Raw genomic sequence first — 22189 nt, forward strand, 5'->3', positions numbered from 1 at the left:
GGCTTGTTTTTTCCCCCCGAGCAGTTAAAAGCAGGGAAAAATGTGACATGTCCTTTTTTGCCACGGTTCTGCCTCTGATCTGATGGGAGGCAGAAAAAGCGATTTTCGTGGCTTTTTTTGCTAGCGGCGCTCAATGGCCATGGGCAAAAAAACACTGCAAGAATGTGCAGGCAGGTCAAAATCTACCTGCAAAATACTCTCATATTTTGAATTTCAAAGCTGTGCACTGCTCCACATCTTAATTATTTTCAATTACTTATACAGCAACAACATTTTCCGCAGTGCTTTACATACGATGTAAAATCTCCCATGCACGCGCACGCGCACGCACACTGGAAAGTTTGGATAGTTGTTAAGGCTGTAAAATAAACGGTGTTATATGAACCATGAACTAGTGTTGCTAAATACAGAAGTATTATAGAAATAAATAATCACCCAAATGATAAAGTGAACTGAAATTTTTAGGTCTCGCATTATGTATTTATTCAGTTTAACATGTCGGAAGGAACTAATAAGCTGAATCCAAGCCAACAAGGTGTGTTTGTACATTCTGATACTGAACATATTGTCTGTTGTAAGACTTTATATTTTCAAACAAATTTTTTTTCTTTTTTATTATGATGCCTAAAGTAGAGGATGTTTACTATACAACAGCCCCTGGCAATGTGAACATCTATAAGCAGTGTGTTACTTAATACTTCCTCTTCCAGTATCACTGCTACTGTTACTACAGTCCAGAGCCTTATGTCATGTTCTGTGTATGGTATTAATACAGTGCAGGACATTTTGCCAGTGAACATGATGTGAACACAGCAATGCCGACTAGAATTCCTTAACAGAACAACTTCTCATGTGCAAGCGTTTTTGTCGTTAAGTATTCACATCCGACATATTAAAGATTTCATGAAACTGATGGAAGAAGCGACTCAGAATAAAGGCCCATCCATTGTGATCATAGATAAAACTTCAATGCAAATTACATGCAGCAAAACTAACGCTCAACAAGTGTTTATACCAATAATGTGTGGTGCATTCTGGGATCACATAAAGGCTTGCTGTTTGGTTCTCGCCTTTCCTTTACCATGGCAATATCACTATAGGGACAGTAAGGGCAACATGTGCAGATGTCCACAAGGACAATAGATAGAAAGTATATTCTATTTACCTGGCCGCTTCATTTACATGTGGCAGCTTCTCATAAAAGGTAAGTAATGCAGCATCTTTCTTCTGGGCTTCCTACAAATAAATATATTATTACAATACAAATGTAATAAAAATTGGCAGTGTAGATTCTAAATAGATAGATAGATAGGAGACACATTTAATTACACAAATATAGAGATCAGTGTTACCCTTCATGTGTTGTCTCATCAAAAGTGTGGGGGGGGGGGTTCACACACTCGGGACCACAATGTATCAGCCAGAGAAGAGAACCACTAACAAAGAGAATCACTCACTCTGGTGGACACAAGTTCACGTATTACAAGCCATTTATTTAAATGGTTGCCACGTAACACTACATCGGAAATCTATTGAAATGTGTGGCAGGCCACAGCTTTCCCTGACGGAAACAGGGGTCGTCATCATCATGAGACAAACCATTTAATACTGAATAAGCAATAAACAACAAATGATGCTTATGAAAAAGCTTTGAAGGGCCGGCCACAATTACTTCTGACATGCCAGTTGGGCAGCCATAGCATGCCCACCTGTAATACATAGCGGTGGAAAAAGTACCGATGGACAAACCAGTCCCAGAACTTGTGTTGCATTTGTGCAATGAGTAACAATCATCTACCTAGAACATACCAAAGCCACAAAATGTAACAGATTCATTCCAGGTTTATTCGCCTTTGTGTCTGCCAGCCTGAGCAGTGATGACAGTTTAAAACCAACAGCATTGCCAGCATATCCACCCTGGAGAGAAAAAGACATCGGAAGATCTCAGAAAAACAAGTCAAATGGGAATTCTACAAGGGGCACGTGATACTCCAGCATTATATAAAAGAAGGATAACAATAGTCATCATCACAAGGCATCAGACTTACGGCATTCATAATGTTCCCAGCTTGCAGGACCAAGTACAAGATGGAGTGCAGCTGTTCGCATGACATTAGTTCTAAGAGGGGAAACATAAAAAAGAAAAATCACATGGGAATGCGCAAGAAAGTTACTGGACATCTCATTTTCCACAGGAACTGAAACCAGTATTATTACTGAGCGAATGGTAGAAGTATGGAGTTTAGGGCAACTTGACTCCACCTAAAATCCACCATAGAATAATACTAGAAGAAAAAAATAATAAATGCACGCTAGAAGCGATACATGGTTTTGTTTTCTACCTGTCCCACTTCTGTACAGGGCAGTGTAATATAACCCTCTGCTCTACCGTGGTAACTGTAATGTATCCCTAGCTCAGTATTCATGGATTTCATGACAGCACAATGCTTTTTAAGACAAGATGCTCCAACGTTGTAGTAAACAGCAGCAGTACTGTGGTAGGCATTATTTACATTGCATCAGCCCCTCTCAAATTTCTGTTTCACAAACTTAGGGGAAAAACAATTCTGCTTCCCATTTACAAAGTCAGATTACTAGATATAAAAGAAAATGTAACTACAAAACCAATGAACTGTATTACTGCTCTTAATAATGGCCTCTATACAGCCAGTACTGACTAAATGATGAAGTGGTTCATACATAATCCTTTTTATTGTATTATCTATTGCGCACAATCGTCTCACTATCTTGCAATTGGCCGCAGGAATTAGTCCGTCCTTTGTCCACCGTAAATTAGTGATGGCATTTCCCTACAGGTTTGGTCTCTTTTTATTGATCTGGTTTGGCGATGTTCTTAAATATTACTCACCAAACAAAGCCTGTAATTATAGAAGACCAACGCCACATGAGTTTATACTTTGTTATTTTTTTATGAATGTTCAGCATCAATAAAAGAAATATTGCCTCAGATTTCCATGACAACGCTACCATCTACTAACTAGAGAGCCAAGGGAGAGCCTGTATCTTTACGAGCTATGGACCCAAATCTGTAAGAAATATCTGGACATTTAGGATACACGTTGCGGAATTTGGTGCAGAAAATCTGAATTGAAACCACGGTGAATGGCACAAGTAAAATAGTGTGTTTTTAGGTGTGGTTTTTACGTTTTGATGCGGACATAGGTGTGTTTTTATGCGGCGGATTTTGGTGTGTTTTTTTAAAACTAGTCAGATACAATTCGCAAGCGCAAGATAAATGGACATGCTGCCTATTCTAAAATACGCACCACAGGTCAATTTACATGCAGAAAAAATAGCTTGAAATCTCATTTACTTTGCTGGTGCTGTATTACTCTTTTTATCCCTGTATTTAATATTCAACACGTTATATAAATGTACTGCATACATTTAGGTAGCATGCAGGTTTCATTTAGGATGGTTCAATTTGGTTTACCCTCCTACATTACAATATTCACACCCTAACAACATGTGGGTCAAACCCGTCATATAATCCAAAATTATATCTTGCAACAGCAAGCACTCCTCACCACAGTAATTATCGTACACATATGGGTGTACTTTTAAAAAATTTATTTAAAAAAAAAAAAGATTCCTATGAACACTGATCACCCTGTGTATACTGCGCCTTCTCCCTAGCAAACAGCTGCTTTTCCTGCACAGACAGGTGAGGAGGCTGCTGTCCAGGATAATGTGTAAATCTAACGGATCTTAGAAAAATACAAAATGACTTTATTGAAGACAAACAACACAGTTGATCTAGATACTTTAAAAATATACACCCATAAAAACAATGTACAAGCAGTACAAAGAAATAGACCGTGTTGAATATAAGGCAGGGCAAACAGTGGTGATACTATGCATACTATGTCATAGAATATAGAATATATACCATGAGTATAAATGTACTTATACCAATCTACCACAGCAAATGCTGGAGTATGACCGCAAAAAATGTATGGTAACAATCATGGAAAAATCATTGAGACCTCAAAATACGCATAACAAGAACCCACCATGAGCCATTCCACTGCCACAACACGGTCAGAACACCCCAACGCGCGTTTCGCACCTGGCTTCGTCAGGGGGTCCTAAAAGAGTGTGACCAGAGGGTTTAAAGAGTGGGTACACAGCTGAAAAGTGTACCACACTTACTTGTCCATAGGATGTTCAGCTGGCGCCTGCACGAGGAGAGGCGGCACCTCAATCACGCAGTCCACGGCGTCCGGAAGTGGGCAGTGCGCAGCTGCACAGAGCCCAAGTCCATGTTGCGCCGTGGACTAAGTCATAAACGGCCCCCCGCCTCGCGCATGCGCACAACAACCGCGGACCACCGCATCCATCTTGGACAAGGGCAAGGTAATCACAGTTGCCCATGTCCAATAATAGAGAGCGGTATGTATACAGGAGCACTATTAACAGTTAGAGAAATGCATTTACAGAGTAACAAGAATATTATATATGAGAGCATACTTTGGCATTTCAGAATATATAAATATTACGAATCGAACATTAGTTCCCGACAGATAAAACCATGGCAACAGCAAATCGGGCAATAAGATATGTGAAGAGAGTGTACAGAGGGGGACCCAATGCATGCCTAGGAGCCCACTGTGCACACAAATCACATAAAATTTAAGGTGAAATATCACTAATATATATATATACATATATATATATATATATATATATATATATATATATGGAATTGTATGACCAAACATCATACCACATTGCATAGATGGATCAAAAATAAATAAAAAATATATAAAATAAAAAAATAGATATGGATTAGAATGTGACATAAGTGGTTAAAAGTTATATAGGTAAAAAATAAGTAAATATATGAAGAAAATATATATTTATATGACTATATATAGAAATAGGTAAGCATGTATGCATACGTGCATATACAATTATATATATATATATATATATATATATATATACCCACATTCATGCTCACATAAAAATAAGTGAAAAAATAAGTGTGCATAAGAGGACCCTCATGGTGGGTTCTTGTTATGCGTATTTTGAGGTCTCAATGATTTTTCCATGATTTTTACCATACATTTTTTGCGGTCATACTCCAGGCATTTGCTGTGGTAGATTGGTATAAGTACATTTATACTCATGGTATATATTCTATATTCTATGACATAGTATGCATAGTACCACCACTGTTTGCCCTGCCTTATATTCAACACTGTCTATTTCTTTGTACTGCTTGTACATTGTTTTTATGGGTGTATATTTTTAAAGTATCTAGATCAACTGTGTTGTTTGTCTTCAATAAAGTCATTTTGTATTTTTCTAAGATACGTTTGATTTGGTCTTATTGTAGCATGTAGGGATAACTTTTGGGTGTTTCTATGCATGGGGTCCCATATGTGCAACTATACTTATTGATATATGACCTTTAATATATAGGTATTCTTTTTTGGTTTAATTAATGTGTAAATCTGCCCTTCCATATAATAAAAAAAAAGTCATCCGAAACCAATAATTTTGGCAGAATTGTCCAATGATCTTAAGTGAATGTGGGCCTTCTGACTCGGATGTCAACGCGTCCGATCCGATGTTCTTTGGGAGATAAGCTGCTGCCTATTACCCTATCCCCATTGGAATAAACATGCATGCACAGACAAGCATGTTTATGACGGAGTCGAGTGAAATTAGCCGAATGTTCAGATGACACCTATCTCATGTGTATGACCGATTTAACTGCAATAAGCGCTTGCACTTGATTCTAGGCAGCTTCTTCCTTGCTGCCTCTGAATTGAAGCAACTGCCTGCTGAGGAGACAGCACTATGCTCAACACATAGTGCTGTCTCCCGAGAGTACAGAGTTCCAAAGGAACTTCTTGCTTTTGTTTTGTATACAGTGTACAAACGATCTGTATACAAAGCAAATGAAAGCGTATGGGACCTGTTGACTCGTATTTTTACTGAAAGGAAAAAAAAAAATAGCACATAATTAAAGAGACAACACACAAGTCTGTCCTATCTGCATTCTCTGTGCAGTTGAATGCAATCTATATTTCTCTGGAAGTAGCAATTTGGGATGGACTAAAGCTGCCCAAACATATCAGATGAATGCCGATGGGACCAGATGACAATCTAATGTCTGTAGTGAGCCTCTTGGCTATCCCCTATGGCAAGATCCTTTGTTCTCCCCTTTGAAATAAACATGCGTGCCTGGCTGAGCGTGCATGTTAATGGAGAGGTCAGGGGAGACCGCTGTCAGCAAACACACCTTGTGTATGGCCAGCTTTTTTGTAGTGTTCCTTAAGGGGGTTACCAACCTGCCGTCCAGAAAAATGTCTCTCTATAATCATTATTTTGTCTTCTCTAGGAACATTTACATGTGTGAATGCTCTTTTTATAAACTGCACAGATTAGGTTTAGGGTGTCTCAGCGCAGGATAGAGAGAAGGGACAGCCCTTTCAGCAGAAAAAGTAAAAGAAATTCATACTTAAGTATGAACTTTTTTTTTTTTTTATAGGTTGATCTATATTGTGATCGGAAGTCACTGTCCAGGGTGCTGAAAGAGTTACTGCTGATCGTTTAACTCTTTCAGCACCCTGGACAGTGACTATTTACGGACGTCGCCTAGCAACGCTCCCGTAATTACGGGTGCACACACGTAGTCACCCGTAATTACGGGAGCCCCATAGACTTTTATGGGCCTGCCCGTGCCGAAATTACGGCCTGAAATAGGACATGTTCTATATTTTTCAACGGCACGGGCACCTTCCCGTAAGCATACGGGGAGGTACCTGTGGCCAATAGAAGTCCATGGGCCCCTAAAAACGTGCCGTAATTACGGGCGTTTTTACGTTCGTGTGCATGGGGCCTAAATCTGTATTATTAAAAAAAAAAAACGTGCAGCCAAGATGTTGTATATCCTGGTTTATGAATAACAGACATTAGACACCATCAAGATCTCAATTTAGTTTGTATTTATGGAGGCGATTCTCTATCTTGCATCCCCCTGTAGCAATCTAGTTATGTATCTGATGTGAATTAATGACCGAGAGAGAGACAGAGACAGAGACATATATATATATATATATATATATCATGCCCCAGCTAAGAGAAATGACATACAGTGCACTGCAGCTTCAGCTTTTTCTGGCATCCTATGAAATAAAAAATTTCTAAAGCTTCCGAACGGTTTATCCATCATATCACAAGCGACAGTATAGACATTTTTCTGAATGATATTTCCCTGCACATGGCAAATAAAAATATTACATGGCCCATTGTGGATACCAAATAAAAAATAATCAAATCCACCATTATAGCATACTTGTTGAATTGCATTTTTTAACACATTAGGGGACCAAACAGAATAAAATAACTACTCACCATTTGTAGCTAATCTGATAATCATCATATCTTGATTCAAAGAGGAGTAAGAAGGGGAAAACTCTTTCTTCAGCACCATAGCTTCTATTCGTAAGGAATAACTGGAAAAAAAATAGATATCTATGTATAAGGGTATGTTCACACGCAGAGTCAAAAAAGTCTCAAAATACGGAGCTGTTTTCAAGAGAAAACCGCTCTTGATTTTCAGGCGTTTCTTGTGCCACTGGCGATTTTCGCGGCAATGTTTACGGCCGTTTATGGATCGTTTTGTAAATGGGGCCTATGGAAACTGGCTCCAAAAACGTCCCAAGAAGTGTCCTGCACTTCTTCTTTGCGTAAAAAAACGCAGCGAAAAACGCTCTGTCGGAACAGAACGCAGTTTTCCCATTGAAATCAATGGGCAGAAGTTTGGAGGCGTTCTGCTTCCGATTTTTCGGCCGTTTACGGCCCGAAAAACAGCCGAAAATAGGCCGTGTGAACATACCATAAGACTTAGTTGTGTGAAGGCTTTCGTTTTGCAAAGTAAAAAGGAAGTATATTGAGCGAGACATTATAATACATAGGTATTCCACACAACAATCTTTCTTAGTCAACTTGAAAGGAGCCTCATATCTTTACGGTTAATAAAAAATAACTTTCTAAAGAGCTTAATTGACTAGCAGAAGCATGAGGCTCTCAGGGCGTCTGGAAATGCCACTGTATCCACCAATGTAGGACAACCCTGGCTGACTCAGACACCAACACCTCATAGAGCTTCGAACACAAGTAATAGGAAAACTGCAGCAAGAATGTTGATAACACAGAATTTCATAATGTAAATCGTAGAGCGGAGCTATTCATGGGACAGCCACGATTCAGAACATTACTTTAACCCCTTCCCAACCACCCCACGTAGATTAACGGGCTTCAGAGCTGGTCCTTGTGCCTGCAGCCAGTTAATCTACGTGTGCTCCTAAAAGAGCACACAGGCGCTACTAGCAACCTTAGTACTGGGGGAAATCGGGTTGGATCACAGCGGTGATCCGAACCGTTTAACCCCTTAATTGCGGCGGTCAATAGTGACCGCTGCATTTAAGTTATAGCAACATTGGCACCCCGCTACGCGATTGCGGGGGCCGATTGCTATGGCAACCGGAAGCCTAACAAAGGCTTCAGGTCTGCCATCTATTGAAGGCGTTTACGTACTGCCAGAGGCAGGACCTAATATGCCTCCTGTCAGTGTGAAACTGACAGTTATAGTACCCTGCAATACATAAGTATTGCAAGGTATTAGAACAACGATCCAACAATTGGATCTTCAAGTCCCTAGTGGGACTAAAAAATAAAAAAAATAAAATAAAAATAAAAAAAAAGGAAGATGGATCCTGCGTGTCAGATCCGCTGTCACTGAAACCCGTCAGGTCTGCGGGACTGACAGATTCAGGGAATACCGCTAGACACAGCTGCTTTGTATAGAGAATACAGAGTAGCTGTATATAAAAAGAGTAAAACTATTTTTTAATAAAAAGTATTTGTAAAGTTGCCCCAAACAAAAAAATTGCCTTTCAAAAGGTGTACATAGCCTTTAAAAGGGTATTTGAAAATGTGTTTTTAAAAACCAAAAACCCCTTTAATGGTTCCCACGTCAGGCCAAATTGGAGGATTCTTTCATTAGTCAACACAAAGTGTAGACAAAAAAAAATATGATTTCAAGACCGGATTAAAGTCACCAACAAGACAACATTGACACCATAACAAGTCTACTTGTTATTTCTGGTTTTACTTACTTTGGCACCTGGATCAGCATGTACATAAATGAATCTGCCAGTGACAATTTCGTTATTTCCCCACTAAAGGCCTTTAACTTCTTCACCTATTAAGAAACAAAATATATGGGGAGATTATAATTTATCTTATTACATTCATATCAATACGGCAAAAGCAGACAGTGTCAGAACAAGAATGGACTATATGCTGTAAATTCCAGGTGGTTTATTTTATTTCACTGAAACAGGATAGCTCAATTGTTCCGAATATGAAAGGACGCTCCCAGATTGTACATTACACTAAGCCGATAATAGTCCTTCCAAATTCTTATTTTCTTCTACATAACATTGAAATTGTTTTATTTCTATATAAAAGACAACCCTGAAAGGTTATTTGTAATCCCCAATGTAGCCAATTCAGCACGTTTAGACAAGATAAAATATAAAAGTAGAAACTAAATATATGCACACATCTATAATTGTACATAATCCCTCACACAGTATACAAAAACACAATGGGTTGCAATAATAGGATTTCTGCGTAGTGTATTATTATAGAATTATCTATACAGGTATATGTCATATTTGACATGCAAATCTTTTACAAATCTATGAACAAATTCAGATTTACTGCACGCAACATACTTAAAAGAAGGCAACGGAAAAAAGTAATCCAGGATATTTCGGAGAGAAAAATAATTGTGACCTGCAAATAATCCACTATAACTATTCTGGATAAAGAAATATTGAACCTCTTTGCGATTTCCTATTAGAAATATTAATATTATTTTAATAATCATTATTTACAGTAGCTCCTATTTCAGAATACGGTAACAAAAAGGGACAACAAAGTATCATTCTAGAAAATAAACTACTATTTCTCCCGTCCTCCCAGCCTTCACCCATACATAAATTACAGGACTGCTCTGATGCTGCCCGCACACTCTGGAATGCTCTTCCTCAGCCTATTAAATTTGCTCACACCTTTAAAATGTATCAGTCATCCTTCTAAACCCAGTTTTTCTAAATTGCATATACATCTTCACCAATTGTTAACACCACAGTCCCACTCACAGACAAAAACTATGCTGCAGGAAGAATTCAACAAGTCTACTTTTACGCAGAGTAGTCAATATGTTTTGATCCCTATACAGTGCTGAATAACACATTGTCAATTTATAAATAAAGGCGGATAATACGAATACTAGGTTTACATCTGCGATTGAGGTGGTGTTCGAAAAATGACAGAAAATCAGAGAAAACGAAGGACACTGATGGAAAACGGACATTAAAGTCAATGAGTTCTGTCGGGCATCGTTGATGTCCCTTATGTGACCGATCCATCACGTCATCATTTTTGTTGTTCTGCTCCTATGATGGAACAGAACGATGGAAATGACAGACGCAGATAAGAACAGAGCCTAACTCTCCTAAACCTTGCTCCCTAGAATTGAAAATATATTACTAATAACAACCAATGTATATATACACCCAATAAAAAAAACATTCAAAGCAGTTGCCTAGTGTGCACAGTGGTTGGGTAACCTGGAGCCAATTTCCATCATTTCATGGACTTCTTTGTAGGTTTATAGAGGGATAAATGACAGAGCATGGCAAATACTTAAAATACCAAGTACACACCTAGTCTCGTCCTATTTACTAAAATATATGGAACAACTTTAACAATTCATTTTAGATAGACAGGTTTTAAACGTCCTTAAATATTTATAGGTTTTTCTAAGAAAAGCCATGAAAATGAATAGTGGGATGTACTCATAAATCAACCAAGCTCATATTAAAAGCTTGCTTAAAGTACTTGGCATTACATTAGCACAATTGTAGGCTGAGTGCTCGGTGTACAGCTATGGAACACGTTAGAAGAGTGATAACAGATGAACCTGCAGGGCAAGGCCGCTGCCAGCACATATAGCAAAGTAAATAACAGCCTTTGTAGAAATGGATTAACATTAGAGATAGAAAATCCCACAGAAATATATAGTTATGATCCTCTTACTTCCTTCATTGTCAGTAATACTAAGTATTATTACTGGTGTAGTCACATTACAGCAGGCCTAGATCAGGACTATCTGGACACCCTCCTTTAGTTTCTGCACCTCTAAAGAATACGTCCCCCCTTGTGAACATAGGAATGGACACAGACAACAAATACAAGGGTGCAAAGAAGCCCTACGTGTGTCCAGGTGGGAGAACAGAGTCAGTCAGTGTTCCTCCATAACAGTGCCAACCACCCAAGGAAACACACAAAAGAAGATTTTACACCAATCACTTTTATGGCATATTTCAGAGCTTGTTTGCGAGGGTTTCCAGCAGTTGGAATCCCCACCAGTCACTAAAATGACCGCTGGCTCCCATTGGCCTTGCTTTTCTTTATCCGGGAGAAGACATCAGGTCAGCCAATGGACTAATGAGTTTGATGGGAAAATCCTTGAACCCTTCATGTTCCCGAGCCACTATGACCTCTTCTAGCAAGCAGTTTCTGTAAACAGCCAGTCAGCAGCTAATGCGGCAGGAGCAAGAAGCGCTGCTCCTTCTACTTCATGGCTCTGGTGCAGGAGAGAGAATAGTGGAGTTGTCAAGGAACAGCTCCCCCATCCTATACGAGTGCTCATTAAAGGGGTTGTTAAGGATTAGCAAAGCATTGCAGCTTTCTTCCAGAAACAATGCCACACCACGGGTAATGTTTAGTATTGCAGCTTGGCTCCATTGAGGTGAATGTGACAGATGTAATACCATTCAACCTGAGAACAGGTGTGGCGCAGTGTTTGGAAAGAAGAAGCCATGTTTTTTTTTAAATCCTGGACATCCAATTTCACCCTCATTACCTTCATTGACTTCAGGTGGGCACTGCACCCTATTTAGCTGCCTTCTGTTGGTGCCTGGGTGGCACAGAAACATTCAATAGGGAATTACTTTTGTTACTTTTATGAAAGTTATGTAGCAGCTTCATCACAATGGATTATAAATGCAATATCTTTCCATATCGCCATAGACTAAGCAATAAAGTTCTATTATTCAGAAAAAAGAACGGCTTCCACCGTTTACCCACACCCCAATGAGCGAGTATATCCAAGTAGTGACATAAGGTTATATTACAATAGCTTTGCACGTGTTTTACTGTTTGATACAATGTATATATATTAAAAACACAATGTGATAGCAACAGAGCTTTGACTTTTATTTTAATATTTTTTTGTGCCACAGACAAGGGAATTATCTGGTCTTAGACAGGAAGGGTGTCAGCAGCTAATGGAAACAGTTGCAGTGGAATGTTGTGACGTAGCAGGATATGCTTTTTCCACCTTAAATATTGATTATATGTTAGTTGATGCTTTAAACAGGGTACAGAGATGGTTGGATGTAAAGACAAATGGAGTAATTTCCATCATAATAAAACAAACCAATAAGGTACTTATAAGATTGCAAAAAATGGTGTGTAGAAAAGGCGGATCCAGCCCTCAAATATTAAAAGTTCCAATTTTATTTAAATCATGTTAAAAACAAGGATAAAACAAAATCCCGGGACCACGCTTACACATTTCAGACCGCTAGGGTCCTATGATTAAGGACCCTAGCGGTCTGAAACGCGTAAGCGTGGTCCCGGGATTTTGTTTTATCCTTGTTTTTAACATGACTGAAATAAAATTGGAACTTTTAATATTGGAGTGCTGGATCCGCCTTTTCTACACACCATTTTTTGCTTCAAATTGCCTGCAGTCGACACAGGACTATTCTAGGAGCATCTACAAGCACCTGCAGCGTTCGGATTTATTACACAACCATTTGCATCAGTCAAGTATAATGAAAAACGCATTGGAAAACGCAACCATAGCGTGGTGGTTATGAGGTGAGCGAAACTTTTAGTAAAAAGGTTTTCATTTTTACTTAAAAGATTGCGCTATTGGTCCAACCAACACCATTTTGAGACACGCTTCAATAAAAAGCTCGGCACATAACTATGTCATTATTGAAAACTTCCTCGGTAAGTGGTTAAAGCCTGAATACGACATATGTTTCACTCTCTTCCTCTGCTAGCGTATATACAGTTCACAGGTTCATAGCCGAGTGCGCTGGACACTTCTATCAATGGAAAAAGTTACGTCACTAATGAGATCACAAAGACTTATCACCATTACCTTCTGCGCAGGGAAAGCAGTAACCCTTAACAAGTCACCTATTACACTGCTGCAACTCAAGTCACACTTCAGAGGGAACATTAGTAGAAGAAAAAAAAGTCATTCTAGAAATGCAGATGATCAACATACAGTAGTACATGGATAGGTCTTACCTCTTCTGGCTCAGGAGACATCTTTAGAAGTTCCTGAAGGGTTTCAGAGTCATACAAATCACACGTCCCCTTTTGGATATCTTCAATAATATGTTCTACAGACCTAATAGTAGGTTAAAAATAATAAATAGTAACTGCCCTATGACTAAGACTTTATATACATATCTATAGCCCACAATTTCAAAGTAATACAGTGTTCAGAAACCTCAGCTCTACCACTGTATTTAGCATAATAAAGGCTTGGTATAGTAATACTTGGCAAGAGTTTTTAATAGATGCCTCGTGGTGTTGGAGGAAAGTCATATTTGACAACCAGTTGCTTCAGATATTTAATACAGTTTTCCATATTTTAAAAATTTTAGGAAAACATTGCAATATTGAAGCTGAAGACTAAAATGCTAGGCTAGTCCAACTAGTTCTGAACAACTCTCCACAGAGTTCCCCTTTTACTAGTATTAGAAGCCATAATAAACATACTAGTTTCCAGTTTGCGCATTCGACTAGATGGAAACTTACTTTTTAAACTGTTTCAAGAATATCCCAATATTCATGTTTCGTTTGGAATCCAGAAGAGAAACCTATAAAGACAGGAAACAAATTATATCTATGGAAATGTATAGCTGCAAAATCTAGAAACATTTTATAATAATAAGAATATACATCATGGCGTGGGATCTGTGAATGAATTATAGTCTAGCAGCAGACGGTCCTGTAAACAGATACAGGTAAGAAACCACTTTTCAACCACGTTCCCCTTTAATGATAAACCTGTTGCAGAAACCATCCTTCTATAAGGGCGTTTTAACCCCTAAACATCTTACCCTCAATGCGAAGGACCTTATTAAAGCAAATTTTCTATGGACCTGTGCATGCTGCTTATCTGCTAGTTTCTTCAGTAGTTGTGGTTTCTAAGCTCTATTCCTTTAACTGGGATCAGCGATTGGGTGGGATCAGTCTATTTGGTGTCTTAGTTCAAATTCTACCTCCTGTCTCAGAGGCTTGAAATGTTCTGAGCCTCTCCCATACTTTATACTGCATCCCTGACTATTCAGACTGGCTTCTATATTTTTCCATTACAGTATGGAGAGAATCATTATGAACTAAAAGCACCTATACAAGCAGGAAAAAAAAAAAAGAATCAAGTAAATGATGCACTAAGGCCATGGAGTCTCAATAAGGGGGCATATGGAGGTGGACCTTAAATAACAATAATAAATGCATAAAAAGGTTGATGGTGTCAATATTCTCTGCTGTTTGTGTCTTATTTATCTACATACACTACGTGCTATAGACAAGTAATTGCCAAACTGTGAGACGTGCCTTACCAGTGGGGTGCTTGCCAGTCATTGGGGAAGCAATTTTGGCCGAAGTTATCATAAGCTGCACAGGCCGATCTCTGGCTGCACCAAGGACTCTTTTTAAGCTTATATTATTGTTATACTGGGTTCAGGAGACAAGTACCGTATTTTCCGGACTATAAGGCGCACATAAAATGTTGAGAATTTCTCAGAAATAGAAAGTGCGCCTTATAATCCGGTGCGCCTTATATATGAACCCGACAGTAAAGAGAGGGGTTCATACAGGATCCTTTACCTCTATCGTGGGCGGCAGGGGTCGGCGGCGGCATACCACAGCACACACCATGCTCCTCCCCCCCGTGCGCCTATGAATTTATTCTTCACTTGGGTTTTTACAGTATCCATAAATGGATTGAGCATTACGGCCACCGTAATCAGGAGCCACACTGAGTGATACTTACAGCTCTGTAGGATCCTTGCAATATATCTTTGCTTTAGCGTTAACTATACCCACTACCCCAAAAAATGCCTCCTGTTAAGAGACATGCTTATGATGCAGGTTTCAAGCTTAAAGCTATAAGTTATGCAGTAGAGCATGGAAATAGGGCAGCTGCAAGAGAATTCAACATTAATGAATCCATGGTGCGTAAGTGGAGAAAACAAGAAGATGACCTCCGCCAAGTAAAGAAGACCAAACTGAGTTTCCGAGGAAACAAAGCAAGGTGGCCACAGTTGGAGGACAAAATAGAACAGTGGGTTATGGAACAGAGAAACGCATGTAGAAGCGTCTCCACTGTCTCTATTAGACTCAAAGCCACTGCTTTAGCACGTGACATGGAGATCAAGGACTTTCGAGGAGGTCCTTCATGGTGCTTTCGTTTCATGCAAAGGCGTCATCTCTCCATTCGCACCAGAACTACTGTGTGCCAGCAATTACCAAAGGATTATGAAGAGAAGCTGGCCATTTTCCGCACCTACTGCATAACCAAGATAAATGAAAAGAATATCCAGCCAGAACACATTATTAACATGGATGAGGTTCCCCTCACTTTCGATATCCCCGTAAACCGTACTGTTGAGAAAACAGGGACCAGTACGATATCTATACGTACCACAGGAAATGAGAAGTCATCTTTCACTGTAGTTCTCGCTTGTCAGGCTAATGGCCAGAAACTACCACCCATGGTAATTTTCAAGAGGAAGACTTTGCCTAAAGAAAATTTTCCTGCTGGTGTCATCATTAAGGCTAACCCAAAGGGCTGGATGGATGAGGAGAAGATGAGTGAGTGGCTGAGGGAGGTCTATGTCAAGAGACCGGGTGGCTTTTTTCACAAATCCCCATCCCTATTGGTCTGTGACTCGATGCGCGCCCACTTGACCGATACTGTCAAAGCCCAAGTGAAGAAAACTAATTCGGAGCTTGCTGTCATCCCTGGTGGATTAACCAAAGAGCTCCAGCCGCTAGATATCAGCATCAACAGGTCATTTAAAGTTAAATTGCGAGCTGCATGGGAGCATTGGATGACAGAAGGTGACCACACATTCACCAAAACAGGGAGGCAACGCCGTGCGAGTTATGCCACTATGTGCCAGTGGATCGTGGATGCCTGGAAGAATGTATCAGTCTCCAGTGTCATCCGAGCTTTCAGGAAGGCTGGAATCACCACTGAAGAGCCTAGCAGCAGCAACGAAACCGACTCGGATAATGAAGAGGAGGACCCCATGCTTGATGCCGAAATCGCCCAACTGTTCAACTCCGACACTGAAGATGACGGATTTGATGGATTTCTGGTGGAGGAATGAACTGAAAAAGTACGGTAAGGGTATGTGCACACACACTAATTACGTCCGTAATTGACGGACGTATTTCGGCCGCAAGTCCCGGACCGAACACAGTGCAAGGAGCCGGGCTCCTAGCATCATACTTATGTACGACGCTAGGAGTCCCTGCCTTGCTGCAGGACAACTGTCCCGTAGTATAATCATGTTTACAGTACGGGACAGTTGTCCTGCAGCGAGGCAGGGACTCCTAGCGTCGTACATAAGTATGATGCTAGGAGCCCGGCTCCTTGCACTGTTCGGTCCGGGACTTGCGGCCGAAATACGTCCGTCAATTACGGACGTAATTAGTGTGTGTGCACATACCCTTAACGTTTTGATTTGCAATTACAGCTGAACCAGTTGCAAGTTATTGTTAAAAAGTGTAATAAATTTTGACTTGCAGTCTGAGCAATGGTTTATTTAACGGTAATGTGCTGCGCCTTATAATCCAGTGCGCCTTATATATGAAACATGATTGCTTACAAGGCGCTCATAGAAAGTGCGCCTTATAATCCGGTGCGCCTTATAGTCCGGAAAATACGGTAAAAGGTGAATTAAGCAATAATTGTAATTTCGGAATAAACTTTGACCACTGATGGTGAGGCCTAGGCATCACCATGTTCTGGGTGGTAAAACCCCAGTGGAATGAGATTGAGAAGCCCTGCTATAGACAGACAGGCGTCACCGCAAACAGTTCTGCAAAAGTGATGATATGTAGCAATAGATATGTGCTTGTTCTAACCATACCAAATCACAACAGCGGTTATCAGTTATTTGAGCCATCACGTAATGGCGGAGCATGGTAACATGTAAAAGAAGAGCGAGTCTGTGGTCCTCCGGCATTATCATCTTCCTGCAGTGCCATCATCACTTTCTAGCTCCGACTATGTAGTCTCTGAAAACAGGTCTTTATCTGGGGCAGCAGGACAGAGCACAGGATGTACATTCTCTATAGAAAACTATTTCTGATGAAAAGGAAGGTTATTTGATTAAAAATAAACTGACATATGTCCAAGAACCAGTTCCCTATCATCTGCTCCCTACTTGCACACAGGGATCAAGGTCACATGAAACCAATAAACCTGCCAGCATCTTTTTTAATTTGTGAAGAAACCTGAATTAGCGTCAGTTCACACGTAGCGTAAATACTGCGGATTTTGTTGTGGAAAATAGCAGCATAATGCAGTAGTAGCAGAGTGAATCAGATTTGAATAAATCTCATCCACACGCTGCGTAAATTCTGAGCGGAAAAAAAACCACTCAGAAATTGACCTGCGGTGCATTTTTTTTTAATCCACAGCATGTCAATTGTATTTGTGTAAACGCTGCTTATTTGTTGCGGATTTTCCCCATAAAATTAAATGGGGAGGTAAAACCCGCAACAAATAGAAGTTGAATTTTTTCTTATGGCGAATCGGTGATTCCGCCGCAAAAAAACGCAACTCAGAATTACCCAGAATTCTGTGCTTCTTCGTTTAAGCTGGCCTTCAGGGATGACGTTTAATCACACGTGACCACTGCAGCCAATCACAATTTAGTGTGTTTTTTTGGCCAAAATCCCCTGCGGTGACCAGGGGTATACGCGGTGAGTTCTTAGGCAGCGTATCTGCCCTGTGTGAACATACCCTTACCCGGAGAAAACGCACTCAAACACGGGGAGAACATACAAACAATGCAGGTTTTGCCTTGGATTGGATTTGAACCCATGCCCTCAGTACAGCCAGGCAGAAATGCTACCCACCGGACCACAAATGGCATCCAGATCAATGGCAAATCACCATTAGGGACAAAATGGCATTGTATATGTCCTGCTAAAGGACCTATAGCCATAAAAGGTCACGTGACCCGTCTTGCTACGGTTTAGAGACCTGCTGGTCACATGACCTCAGCTCCTAGAACAGCAGCAAGAGAGAAGACCGTGAGGTGAGCTGCTGGGTAAGTATAAGGGGATTGATTTGTTTTAAGGGGTCTGGTCATATTTAGGTGGTCTTGGGGTCTGTATTAGTTTAAGGGGTCTGGGTTCTGTATTTAGTGGGCCTATATTTAGGAGGTCTGGTGTCTGTATTTAGGGAGGTCAGGTCTGGGATCTGTATTTAGAGTGCTTGTTTTGGGGTCTGCATTTGTTTAGGGAGGTCTGGTCTGGGGACTGCAATAGTTTAGAAGGTCTGGGGTCTGTATGTATTCTAATTTTATAGTGGGAGTATAAGGGGTTGTCCGGGCACATCGATAGGTCATCAGTATGAAAAAAAATGGTCCGTGCCCAGACACCCCCTTTAATGTATGGTCCTGGGCCTTGGTGTCTGAATTTTGTGTTTCTATAGAGGCTTAAAATGGCTGCAGAAGCGAGGAGCAAAGATGTCTCATCAGGAGACGTCGCCATACCGGTCAGGGTCAGATGGAGAAGAAAAGAAAACGACTCCCATCAGTGAAGACGTCACTTGTGAGTCACTGGATCTATAGGGGATCTGTCCCCTCTCCGGACATGTCTGTCGTAGGAAATCCTTGTATTCGACATATCTTTGTGCACCCAGGACTAATAGACAAATGCGTGTTATCATTCCCATTGTCAAGAGGATGTGTCCCAGCAGTGTGATACAGTCAGCGAAAGTTGGAGACTGTCAGTATGTAGGGAACCAGCCCTTTGAAAAGAAGAATCGTAACACCCATTTGTCAATGCTCGCAAAGAAAAACGGTGTTCACTATAGACAACACGGCAGAGCAGTGGTGGGGGAAGGGGGGCCCCCCAAGTTTGTGGAACAGCCCAGGGCCTATGGTCTACTTCGTTAAGCAGAGCCTCTCTAGACTGGCAGCTACTTCTGATAATTTCTGCTCTTAACTTTGTTTTTCCAACATGTTGATGTCCGGATTAGAGTTCAACTTGTCTCACTTTCTAAAAAGATATTAAGTAATATGGACTCTCCCCAAACAAATTAAAAGTGTTCAGCTAAACAATCCTTTCACTTGCACATCCAGAACTGGCTCTAGGCATACAGTAGCAGCGCTTCTTGGAGTCACGTGTCAGCGACAGACGCCAAGGATAACACAATAAACAGTAAATAAATACAGGAGAACATCCGTGTCTTGCACCCAGGTTCAGAAAACCAGCTCCTCCTTCAGAATAGGTACATACTGTACATTTCAGTAATTAGTCATAAATAGGGTGAAAGTCGCTGTCCAAACCTTGCCAGGATCTTCAGCTGACCTTTACTCGCAACAATGGCACGGAGAGAAGCAATAATATTGTATTCAATTCTACTTCTGTCACTCGCTGAATTGTCTGCTATGAATAATGTTCTAATGGAAAGTTCTCTAAAAACACCCATAAACAGCAGACCAACACCAGGCTCCATTCGATCATGCAAATGTTTCCACATCCACTGCTCAGTTATATGGATCTGTAAATAGAAACTGCACAACACAATGGCTATGGTTGTTACTTCACAAATTAAGTGTGCGCAAATGTTTCACGGATTAAGGACTTGCAGCAACACGACATTAACATACAAGTGCATCAGCAGTGAGAAAGTCCAGGTCAAGCGAATATTAAAAAGATAAAAAATAAAAATCATGTTCCAGAGATGCTAACGTTTTTTTTGGAAGACTCTACAGACTGTTCTCTTACCGAATAACAAAGGCCTAATGTACACGACCATGGTTTCATGTACGTGTGCGATCCACTATTTTGTGGCTAGCACACAAACCCATTCATTTCTATGGCCCAATGAACACGACCGTGATAATGGATCAGTGTGGGGGGCAGTAAAAACTCAGGACATGTCATTTTATGGTCCGTATTTGTGGCACGGACTCGCCCATCGTGCATGACCTTCACTGCGTTTTTTTGGGGCGGATCTGTAAACACTGATGACAAACGGATGCATGTTGGAATTTTTTTTGTTGCGGACAAACGGACCGCAATGGATTGGTAGTTTTGCGAATCGCAAAATCACCACGGTCATGTGCATAAGGCCTAATGCTCAGCAATATGCCCTGTCATAACCGCACCAATGTATAATCTGCCCAACATTTCTGATCCCGGGTGCCAAAAAATGACTAATGCAGGTGTAAACAGATTCAGGAAACACAAACTCCCATGATTCAGAGAATGCCACATCACAAGAATGGCAACCAGAACTGTCATTTTCTACAGTTATAGAAAAAAAAATAGCTAGGAAACTCTAAGGCGGTGTTCACATGTCGTGGATTTGTCGCAGATTTAAGGGGTGAGATCTGCGCCAAATCTGAAACAAAACATAGATAAAAAAATGTAACCTGTCAGATCGCAATCTCTTCCAAACTGAGGCAATATATCATATAGTTAACGAATCCCGTCAAAATCTCATTCCGATTACCAGTTTCAGGGAATTTTGTTCCACAGGTAAAATAAAGCCACCTAACAAAGAGTAGACAATGCTTTGCATATTCAGTTTTGATAGCAGTTGCAGCATGCAGTATACAGACACTGACTCAGTCCCTAGTTCTTGCAATGAGTCCTCATTATAACCGGATTGAGGAGACGGAGCTCATTAAAATACACAAAGTACCACCAGAAATAGTGCAGAAAAGTCGGGAACTTACACCAAGCTAAAAACTGGCATCTTCACATACCACAATGCTGTGGCAGAGCTTAATAAAAAGGTTTAGAGGAAGACCTTCAGGACGCGCACGTCAACAGACAACTTTTAATGGCAGTCTGGTGACATTCCACTAATTTATGGCTGTCTCTACTAAAGTAAGGGTCTGCAGCATGAATAAAAACAAACAAAAGGATGTTACATAGATTGCTGAACACCCATGGAGGCCCGCACCCACTGTTATTTTAACATTTTTCCACAAAAAAACGCTTTATTGCCCATTTATTGCATGGCAATGAGCAAGGACGAGTTATCAGGAGTGTAATGACTGAACGGGGCCGTTTCCTTCGAAAACTCTACAATACATATGGGGTCAGCAGTGCACCAAAATAATAGGGGCAGACAAGTTGGAAGACAAGGTAACATACCCCATCCATTTCACGATACTCCAAAGTCAGCTGCACACACACACAAAAAAAAAAAATGTAAAAAAAAAAAATGTATAAGGTAAAGTTTGGCAAGGCATGACCAATGCAAATCTTGAGTATTCCAAAAACTCCAAACATGGAATATATTCTGGAAGACACTCACTTTTCCTGGAACTGCTCGGAAATATCAGCAAAATTAAGATATGAGGCAACCGATTGTTGTACAGACAATGTCTTTATTTATATATTTTTTTAAAGTATCTGAAAGAGCGATGTCACTAAGGCTCAGTTCACATATGCATCATGATTTCGTTTTTCTTACAGGAACCATGCCGTATCAGTTTATTTCTCCATTGATGTATAATGGATCAGTCATGTTTCCGCCAGTTGTTTTGAAGTTGCGCAAAATTATTATAGTAATATATGTTAAAAAGTTATTTCTATAAAGAAAATAATTTAATAAATCTCTTGGCGTTTTTTTCCGATTATTTAACAGGAATAAGAAAATCAAGATTTAAATCTAAAATCACCCATAGTGTTGAAAAAAAATCTAGATTTAATTTTTGGGCAAAATCGCTCAGCCCTACTGAGGTTAAACATTAAATATAAAGCCCTAAACACAACAGGC

At 40.2% G+C, this 22189-nt stretch overlaps 1 protein-coding gene across 2 annotated transcripts in view; it reads right to left on the bottom strand.

Moving 5' to 3' along the window:
- Positions 1-22189, bottom strand: part of FHDC1 (FH2 domain containing 1) — a 46216-nt gene that overhangs the window by 7421 nt on the left and 16606 nt on the right. For both annotated transcript variants that reach the window (XM_075860343.1, XM_075860344.1), the window contains exons 3-9: positions 13957-14018; positions 13441-13543; positions 9156-9241; positions 7390-7490; positions 2049-2119; positions 1810-1917; positions 1166-1236 (exon numbers count right to left, since the gene is read on the bottom strand). In XM_075860343.1, coding sequence (XP_075716458.1) covers positions 1166-1236; positions 1810-1917; positions 2049-2119; positions 7390-7490; positions 9156-9241; positions 13441-13543; positions 13957-14018 — 602 coding nt within the window. The remainder of the gene's footprint in view (positions 1-1165; positions 1237-1809; positions 1918-2048; positions 2120-7389; positions 7491-9155; positions 9242-13440; positions 13544-13956; positions 14019-22189) is intronic.

Source organism: Rhinoderma darwinii, chromosome 1 (genome assembly GCF_050947455.1).
Source record: "Rhinoderma darwinii isolate aRhiDar2 chromosome 1, aRhiDar2.hap1, whole genome shotgun sequence".
NCBI lineage: Eukaryota > Metazoa > Chordata > Amphibia > Anura > Rhinodermatidae > Rhinoderma > Rhinoderma darwinii.